Source organism: Anguilla anguilla, chromosome 4, assembly GCF_013347855.1.
Source record: "Anguilla anguilla isolate fAngAng1 chromosome 4, fAngAng1.pri, whole genome shotgun sequence".
In the NCBI taxonomy this organism is placed as follows: domain Eukaryota; kingdom Metazoa; phylum Chordata; class Actinopteri; order Anguilliformes; family Anguillidae; genus Anguilla; species Anguilla anguilla.
In genome coordinates, this window is record NC_049204.1 from 66,311,944 (window position 1) to 66,321,943 (window position 10,000).

Below are 10,000 nucleotides of genomic sequence, written 5' to 3' on the forward strand. Positions count from 1 at the left end.
ACCCAAATCGTAAACTGCTGACCTCTGGCCAAACGGCCTAGCATCTGAAAAAAACACATTTCTAAAGACCAAAAAAAATGCATCAGAATTTATCCTTTATGACCTCTCTCTCTCTCTCTCTCTCTCTCTCTCTCTTTTTCTCTGTCTCATGGCACATGGAGAGCACAAGGTTTCAGGGTTGGGTTATTTTAGCTGACCTCAGGGCTGAGTTATCGTCACTGATCTCATGGTTGGGTTATTCTCACTGATCTCATGGCTGGGTTATCTTCACTGATCTCATGGTTGGGTTATTCTCACTGATCTCATGGCTGGGTTATCTTCACTGATCTCAGGGCTGGGTTATTCTCACTGATCTCATGGCTGGGGTAATTCTCACACAAGCACACATGCATGCGTGCATGCAAACAAGGACACACACACACGCACAAAGAAACACACACACACACACACACACACACATGCTCATTTGTGCATATGCATATGCATGTAACCATAAGGTAAAAGGGTAAATATTAGGAAAAACGTCACTGCAGTGACAGAATAAAACATCTACAGATGAACCGAGGGGCAGATGGAGGCCCCTCGAGCCTCTGATCCGGCAGAACATTTTCCCAGCACAAAAACTTTCCCTCGGGCAAGACCTCTTTTTTATTGTTTTTATTTGAAAAAATGAATAAAGGGAGTTAACTGCAAAAGCAGCGGTTTCTCCGATGCCTTGAATAAAATAAAGGAAAAATTTGTGAAAAGGAAAGAAAAACAGGGAGAATGAATGCATGTGAGGGACCAAGTGTGTGCGTGAGTGTGTGTGTGTGTGTGTGAGAGAGAGAGAGAGAGAGAGAGAGAGAGGCATCTTAACAATGTGGTAGAACTGTTCCGGTTATGCATATCTATTCAAAAAAGATTTTTCCCGCACGTGAACAAGTGCTCGCTCTCTCTCCTTCACTGATACGCATGCTCTCTCATGCACACAGAACTGCTAACACTACTAAACACCCACATGCATCAATACAGATTTACCCTTCTGACTCAGTGATATCACAAGATTTTAACGCGCAAGCTTGGCTTGGGGAGGGAGCGCCCCGGTCGGTCCTGTTCGAAGCCAGGGACACAGATACCTTCAGCCAGTTGTTCCGGTCACTGTGGCAACAGGTGTAACCCCTGCTCCGCAAGTACGCTTAATTTGCTTAATTTGAAACGCCCCCAAAACAACAAATAATGTTACATCATGATCGTCGGTGACATTGATATGCGGAGCGGCTGACTAGTTTCCGCTGCACTTTTTAATCCGACTCACTAGCCTAAGATAAATAATGGGACAAAAGACCGAGGAAAGCGCCGCCCTGTGAACTGGTTCCGCTCCAGTTCATGCGTTAAATTCCAGAAACTGGAAACCACCGGCAGTTGTAGGTTCGTAATCAAAGTTTGTCACTCACATTATTAATAACAACAATTTTGAAAAACCATAAAAGAAAAGAATAAAACAAAAGATAAGCCTTACTTTGTTGATGTTTGTGAGGCAGGCGATGTTTTACGATAGGGAGCTGTCGAAAAGCTGCGTGGAAAAAAAAAAATCACAGTTTAAGTTATTGCGTCTCTTTAATACGTAAAACTGAGTGACAGCGTCCGCTTTATGCTCGTTTTTCCAGTTCGCTTGTCCCTCGCGGTGTCCTCGGAGGAATGTGTCTAAAGAGTATCCCCAGTCTCCAAAATGGGCAAACGGGCTTTTTAAATTCCCTAAAGGAGCGTGTCCCAAGAGGACATTAATAGGCACAACCCCCGCCCCCCTCCTCGTCCCTCCCTAGTTGCTCACCCCTGCACCCCTCCCTGTATTGTGGGCCGGGCGGGGCGTGGCACGCAGATTTATACGCCCACAGACCATATTAGACAGCGACTGTCTTACTGTACAGACATGAGTCACGGCGGACGGAGTCACTGTATTGCTGACAGTAGTTATCGGTGGGACTCCGATGCTAGCGCGAGGCAACCCGAAGGGTACCGGCGCGCGGCCCCGCGGATGGGGGGGACCGCGGAGCGAGTCACGCTCACGGAGTCACAAGTTAGGAGAGCTGCGCGGGGGAAAGATAACGTTCTTCCATTCTGCCAGAGAGGGAGAGAGAGACAGAGAGAGAATGTGTGTTAGGCAACTGTACGAAAATAAGTTAGGCAGCGGGATTTTATCGGCATGCAATGCATCGATAATAGTCATAGTTATATTAGTTATGTAAACGTACGCACAAAAATACACAGTCTCTGTCTTCAAAAGTCCATTTAAGGAACAAAATTCCCCACTCACATGCTGGAAGTCCCGGAACACTGCCAGAATGTTTCCAGAGCGATCCAACAAATTGTGCATTCCTCATGGAAGAGGTGCGCGCGCGCACGCACACACACACACACACACACATACCTTGCGCAACAAAAAGATATGCTCCCATATATTATGAATTTATTGCAAAATACATATGAGATCACATTCTCCATATATTGTAAAAATATGAACAATATATTGATCTTAATATATTGTAAAATGCATCTATTTAAAACATATATGGCTCCACATGGCATGTCGTTTTGTAATGCCAGGGAAGCTGGGTCACCAGTGGGAGAGGACACCTTGCAAAATATATAGGGTGTCCATCCATATATTCAATTGCATTATTTCATATATGTCAATATATATGTCAATATATGAGCAAATATGTTTGTTCCATAAGTCACACACACATACACACACGCACACGCACACGCACACATTTATTATTATTTCTCAGTGATGATATCTGGTGAGTTTGGGCACTCGTAGGGAACACTTTTCACTGGCTGAAACTAATACGCGATCACACATAATAACACACATTCATTCGCACGTGCATGCGCATGCATACCCAAACAGTCACATTCATTCACTCACGCTCACTCACTCACATGCACACTCCAGCATGTGGATGAGATTTTCGCCTCTGACGGTCTTTGCCGTACTTCATGGCCACAGCAGACGCTGCGGACCTGTCGGGCAGTCTGTTCTCACGCAACCGTGACCACCCGATCCTGAAAAGAGAAACATTGCACGTTACCCCCGCCCCCCACCGTCCCAGCACGAGAAGGGCTCCACCCACAGATTTATGGGACCCCCGCACTCATACCCCCACCCCGTAGAATCTACTGCACCGCCTCCTGGACACGCACACAGACCCCTCCACCTCCCTCTTGCTCACACACGACCACACGAGGCTGACCTTTTAACCGTTAAGGTGTACTGTGGAGCAAACGCACGGATGTCACTTCCTGCCTGTAAAAGAAAGGGTGACCGTGGGATCAACAGGAAGTGAGCAATGACCGGCAGGTGCTCCCAGGGACCGGCACATTCTGAGGAACAGTGACAGAAGTGTGAGAACAGAGATGAACTGCCAATCAAAACATCAGGGCATTACGCATTCCATATTTTCACTGAGGGAGACAACCTCTCCCTTTCTCACAGACACACACTCTCTCTCTGTCTTACTGACACACATGCACACACACTCAGTCTCTCTGTCTCACATACACACACTCACACCCTCTCTGTCTCACACAGACACACACATGCACACACTCACAAGCACACACACTCACACTCTCTCACACACAAGCACACGCACTCATACGCTCTGTTTCACTGACACACACACACACACACTCACTCTCGGTCTCACACAGACACACAAATGCACACACACACAAACTCTCTCTCTGTCTCTCTCTCTCACACACACACACACACACACACCACTATCACAACATTCCTGTAATTTTTGAGAAAACAGTCAGACCCAGTCGCTCCCTCAGGAGAAACGTCATGCGAACACACGTGATATCGATTTCTGCTATCCAGTAACGCATATAACGCAACGCATTAGCATGTTTTTAGAACCGCAACATCGGCGGGCCAATGGCGGACGAGGTCCCGGCAGCTCTGTCGTTGCAGTTTCCACTCCCAGGGAGGGGTTGGCCCTCATACCCGAGTTAACCTGGAGTTCACCTGAACGGCATCAGTAATTATCCAGCTGTGTGAACTATGTGTAAAAATGTGATTCACACACTGGAAATGCACAAGCAATCAAGGCCCAAGTATTCAGCAGCGAGGCTTATAACCATAACTTTTAACTGGTTTTTATCTGGGGCGACATAGCTCAGGGGATAAGACCGGTTGTCTGGCAGTCGGGAGGGTTGCCGGTTCAAACCCCGCCCTGGGCGTGTCGAAGTGTTCTTGAGCAAGACACCTAACCCCTAACTGCTCTGGCGAATGAGAGGCATCAATTGTAAAGCGCTTTGGATAAAAGCGCTATATAAATGCAGTCCATTTACCATATCTTTAAGGATAGATACTTTTTAAAAATGAATGCGCACTTTAAGCTAGCTGTAATAATAATAACAATAACAATAATACATTGTTATTATTATCATTTGCTTATATTCTTCAGCTCATGGAAGAAGAACAAAAAGAGACCAAAGCCCCCTGATCCATTCATGAACTGCACCCGGAGTGAACCCAGATTCATTCCAACCTGGCCTTCTGCTTATAGGAAGCGGGACGACTCTCGCTGGCTCCCTCTGCTGGACGGAGTCGGAGGTGCGGACCCACTCTGGACGGTACGCCACAGGCAGGAAAGACACACGGACACTCCGGAGGGGCAGTGATGCAGTGAGGCAGCTTTATTCACACAGGGTGTAGTTTTACAAGCCTTAATGTACAACCATTTCACCCAATCACAGGTCCCTCAGCTTTCTTCAAATTCACCCAATCACAATGCTCAGCGATCGCAACATTCTTTTATGGCCACGCCCTCTTTCGCCAGCCTCTTAATACAGCCCCTCCCTCACTGCTCCCACCCACAGACCCACCTATTTTAATTACCATCCCACTGTACTATACTGTACTGGTGTGTGTGTGTGTGTGTGTGTGTGTGTGTGCGTGCGTGTACATGTGTGTCTGTATGTGGTATGCGTGTGTGTGTGTGTATACGTGTGTGTCTGTATGTGGTGTGTGTGTGTGTGCGTTTGTGAGGGATGCACTTATGGTGATTTGTGCGTGTGTGCGCAGTGTGTGTGTGTGCGTGCGTGTGTCTGCATTTTTGTACACTTGAGTTGTTACATGTGTGCTTTTTTGTGTGTTTGTGATAATATTTTGTTTAATGGTGTGTGAGAACATAAGACCAAGACAAGGTGATGCAGCAAACTACAGCACACACACGCACATACACACACACGCGCACGCACACACGCACATGCACACACACACACACACACGCGCACCCGACAAGGCAGAGATTGCCCATACACACAGATGTAGGCTTGTGCCAGAGAGGGAGAACCTCAGAAGGGGACCCCAACATGTCCAACATGAATAAGTAACCAGGAGAAATTACAGACAGAACACACACATGCCCCAAAACCCACCAACCCCACCCCACCCACACCACCCCTCCCACAGCTGGAACTGCGGCGCGTGCCAACTGGCCCTGTTATAACAGGAGGTCGGTGACCGAGGGCAACAGTTGGGCCAGCTCTGATTGGAGGTTGGCAGTCTGGGTAACCGGGTTTCCACGGAGATCGAGCCGGGTCAGCTTGGGGCAGGTGGTCAGGGGCTTCAGGTCCGAGATCCGAGAGATTTCTGCTAGGAGTCAAAGAAGCTGGACGCAAGATGGCGGCGTCGGCTCTCTCCCGACTGCACACACTCTTCTGTAATAAAGTATGAATAATTAACCGATCCTAACGAGTATTAATAATTAGGAACCGCTGAAAGGTTCAGCTCATAAACGAGCCCGCTTCAGAGAAACAGCCACATGAAGAAGAGCTGGTATCACAGTACTACAGCTACAACAGCTCTGGCATTCTTAGCACCAGTTTAAACGAGGCATTAGCATTAACACCAGTTTAAACACAGCATTAGCATTAACACCAGTTTAAACACAGCATTAGCATTAACACCAGTTTAAACACAGCATTAGCATTAACACCAGTTTAAACACAGCATTAGCATTAACACCAGTTTAAACACAGCATTAGCATTAACACCAGTTTAAACACAGCATTAGCATTAACACCAGTTTAAACACAACATTAGCATTTACACCAGTTTAAACACAGCATTAGCATTTACACCAGTTTAAACACAGCATTAGCATTAGCATTTACACCAGTTTAAACACAGCATTAGCATTAGCATTAACACCAGTTTAAACACAGCATTAGCATTAACACCAGTTTAAACACAGCATTAGCATTAGCATTAACACCAGTTTAAACACAGCATTAGCATTAACACCAGTTTAAACACAGCATTAGCATTAGCATTAACACCAGTTTAAACACAGCATTAGCATTAACACCAGTTTAAACACAGCATTAGCATTAGCATTAACACCAGTTTAAACACAGCATTAGCATTAACACCAGTTTAAACACAGCATTAGCATTAGCATTAACACGCCAAAGAAAGGATACGGTTGTTCTTCAGTGAGACCTCCTCCAGGCGGGGGAGATGGTACAGTCCGTAAAGACTCTCAATGACGTTGTCATCCGCCTCCAGCACCTGCAAGAGAGGATCGGAACCCACTGGGATCAGAACGGACTGGGAACAGAACCCACTGGGATCAGAACCCACTGGGATCAGAACGGACTGGGATCAGAATGGACTGGGATCAGAATGGACTGGGATCAGAACAGACTGGGAACAGAACCCACTGGGATCAGAACGGACTGGGATCAGAACGGACTGGGATCAGAACCCACTGGGATCAGAACGGACTGGGATCCGAACCCACTGGGATCAGAACGGACTGGGAACAGAACCCACTGGGATCAGAACGGACTGGGAACAGAACGGACTGGGAACAGAACGGACTGGGATCAGAACCCACTGGGATCAGAACGGACTGGGATCAGAACCCACTGGGATCAGAACGGACTGGGAACAGAACGGACTGGGAACAGAACGGACTGGGATCAGAACCCACTGGGATCAGAAAGGACTGGGATCCGAACCCACTGGGATCAGAAAGGACTGGGATCAGAAACCACTGGGATCAGAACGGACTGGGAACAGAACCCACTGGGATCAGAACGGACTGGGATCAGAACGGACAGGGATCAGAATGGACTGGGATCCGAACCCACTGGGATCAGAATGGACTGGGATCAGAACAGACAGGGATCAGAACCCACTGGGACTGGAATCGACCGGGCTGTTGACTGTGAGTGTGAACAGAGATCGTTGGTACTCCACTCTGTTTTCTTTTAGGACACCTTCTTGTTAATTTACTGCAATGTTCACAAAAATGGACGCACTGCACTTTCGCTCTCTGTTTACTCCTGAACTGCTGCACAGCTGACTCACTAAAGTGTTCTGATTGGCTGGCTGATTGTGAATTCTCCCGTTAACAGCCAGAACCTTCGATGATAAGAAAGGACAGAGGTCAGGAAGAACACAGTCTGTCTCTCTCTCTCTCGCTGTCTCTCTCTGTCTCAGTCGGTCTCTCTCTCTCGCTCTCTCTATCTACCTCTCTCTCACTGCCATGATTTACCTCGAGACACTGCAGCATGGCAAACTGAGGGGGCAGGGTCTGCAGCTGATTGGAGGAGATGTTTATATGAGTGACCAATAGCAGCTGGTCCAGGTGGCAGAGGGTTGTCAGTTTCTGTGAAGGAGGGGAAAATGACAGCATGCTATCACCAATAGTACAGGTCACATAAACATACATACACACACACACACACACTCACTCTCACACACACACACACACACACACACACACTCACTCTCACACACACACACACTCACTCTCACACACACACACACACACTTTAAATCTTTATTTAGGTCCACATTTATAAAATACATCATAAGGGCCCAAATATATTTCAGTTGCTGTCTGATGTCCTTCACTTGAGTAGCAGAAAGCCAAGTTTCCAGAAGATCTTTTTTCAACTGACTACATTAACGATGGCACTAACGACGGGTGCGTGATAGTGTGGAGTTATATGTTTAGATTAGAAGTTTAGACACACACACACTAAGGCAGTACCTTTCCAGACAAACTGAAGACTCTGACTTCAGCGTACTCCATCTTGAGAATGGTGTTCTCTATCATAAACTTACTGCACAGGTCACTGTAGTAAGAAGAACGCATGGAGTCCACATCCTGAACGAGAGAGACAGAAACATCAACACATACACATGTGTGTCTGTATCTAGACCGTGGTAATTGTGGGTGTGAGTTATGAGCGTAACCGTGGTGACTGCGGGTGTGAGTGTGTGTAACCATGGTAACGGTGGGTGTGAGTGTGTACCTTTAGGGTCTCAAAGTGAGCCAGGGTTTCTCTCTCATAGCCCAGGGGATCCAGCGCCCTCATCAGGAGGACTATGGTCAGTACACACCCTGCAAGAGAAAGACCAGCATGACCCAGCACTAAGATCAGTGACGATAACCCAGCCCTGAGATCAGACACACGCGCACACACACACACAGACACACACACACACACAGACACACACACACACAGTAAAACTCACACTTGTTCTGAGGCTCCAGCTCTAGCAGTTGTGTGCAGGACTGCAGCTCTGACTGGAGCACTGAAGTCTTCTCTACAGAGAGATCACTCCTGAGAGAAAGAAATAGAGAAAGAGAGAGAAAGAGGGGGAGAGAGAGAGACAGAGAGAGAGTTTGAATTGGAATTTCAGAGAGAGAATACATGACAAGAATGAAATATTGAATTTCAACAGGGGTAGGAGGAGGAGAGCTGAACTGAAATGAACAGAAATGAACTGAATTAAATTCAGGTGAACTCAACTGGACCAAACTGAACTGATCGGACATGAACTGGATTGAACTGAACGGAGAACGAGGCAGAAAACCAGAGAGGAAGCGGAGGGCCGGTCCGTAACCCTTGGAGCATAGCTGGGAGGAGCTAAAGGTCAGGTAAACCCCGCCTCCTGCTGACAGAGTCCCATCGGGTCGGACTCTCGGCGAGACATGACTGACTGGGTACCCGGGCACAAACGGGCATTTTTAGAAATATTTTAATTTGCTGAAACAGCTTCCAGTTCCACTGCTTTACCTTCATTCTTTTGCGTTTAAGACGTTAAATCAGTAAAAGAAAGGAGAAGAGACTCACACGCACACGCACACACACACACACACACACACACACACACACATGTATACACACATACGTGCACACACACACACACACACACACGCACACGCACACAAGGTCTTTACCTAAAAAGCTCTTGGTCAGTGGCTGAATCTCGGCACCAGCTTTCTGATCGACCTGCAGAACAGAGACACACCGTAAGCAGCAGATGGCGCTCTGGAGCACAATGGAATGTATACTGCAATTAACCAATGAGTATGGACTCTCTCTCTCTCTTTCACAAACACACACACACACACTCCCTGAGGTACACAAATTTAAACACAAACACCCCGTTTTCACATAATGTAAATCTAAAATGATTTTTGGGGACTATATATCTGTGTACAGGTGTGGTTACCTTTGTAGAGGTATGGAGCAAGTCACCAGTGTAGAGATTTTATCTGTTACCTGTGTAAGGTGCGCACTCCCTGTGTATGTGTCTCTGGGTCCAGTGTACCTGTGCACAGGTGTGGATTACCTGTGTAAGGTGCGCAGTCCCTGTGTATGTGCCTCTGGGTCCAGTGTACTTGTGCACAGGTGTGGATTACCTGTGTAAAGTGCGCAGTCCCTGTGTATGTGCCTCTGGGTCCAGTGTACCTGTGCACAGGTGAGGCTTACCTGTGTAAAGTGCGCAGTCCCTGTGTATGTGCCTCTGGGTCCAGTGCACGGTCAGGTTGTGTTCGTTACTGGAGTCACTGATGGTCCCAGGTGGCAGTTCGCAGATCTAGCGAGGCCAGAGAGTTAAAGACCACAAACCCGCCCTGTTTCAGCTCAGACACAGCTTCAGCTCAGACACAGCTTCAGCTCAGCCACAGCTTCAGCT

At 47.4% G+C, this 10,000-nt stretch overlaps 3 protein-coding genes across 5 annotated transcripts in view; 1 reads left to right on the forward strand and 2 right to left on the reverse strand.

Moving 5' to 3' along the window:
- tgm1l1 (transglutaminase 1 like 1) overlaps positions 1-3,533 on the reverse strand; it is a 19,879-nt gene extending 16,346 nt beyond the window's left edge. The window contains exons 1-3 of one of the 3 annotated variants that reach the window (XM_035415076.1): positions 3,237-3,533; positions 2,926-3,048; positions 1,499-1,552 (exon numbers count right to left, since the gene is read on the reverse strand). In XM_035415076.1, coding sequence (XP_035270967.1) covers positions 1,499-1,552; positions 2,926-2,984 — 113 coding nt within the window. In that variant the 5' untranslated portion in view covers positions 2,985-3,048; positions 3,237-3,533. Of the gene's footprint in view, positions 1-1,498; positions 1,553-1,900; positions 2,098-2,293; positions 2,904-2,925; positions 3,049-3,236 lie in introns of those variants that run through there. The other 2 variants (XM_035415078.1, XM_035415077.1) reach the window with 2 other exon arrangements.
- Positions 1-10,000, forward strand: part of LOC118225953 (tripartite motif-containing protein 16-like) — a 972,804-nt gene that overhangs the window by 57,422 nt on the left and 905,382 nt on the right. The gene's annotated exons all lie outside the window — the stretch shown is intronic.
- Positions 4,670-10,000, reverse strand: part of rabggta (Rab geranylgeranyltransferase subunit alpha) — a 10,646-nt gene continuing 5,315 nt past the window's right edge. The window contains exons 10-17 of the mRNA XM_035415136.1: positions 9,796-9,901; positions 9,261-9,312; positions 8,552-8,640; positions 8,329-8,417; positions 8,064-8,180; positions 7,563-7,676; positions 6,484-6,571; positions 4,670-5,650 (exon numbers count right to left, since the gene is read on the reverse strand). Of these exons, the coding sequence (XP_035271027.1) occupies positions 5,502-5,650; positions 6,484-6,571; positions 7,563-7,676; positions 8,064-8,180; positions 8,329-8,417; positions 8,552-8,640; positions 9,261-9,312; positions 9,796-9,901 (804 nt within the window). The 3' untranslated portion in view covers positions 4,670-5,501. The remainder of the gene's footprint in view (positions 5,651-6,483; positions 6,572-7,562; positions 7,677-8,063; positions 8,181-8,328; positions 8,418-8,551; positions 8,641-9,260; positions 9,313-9,795; positions 9,902-10,000) is intronic.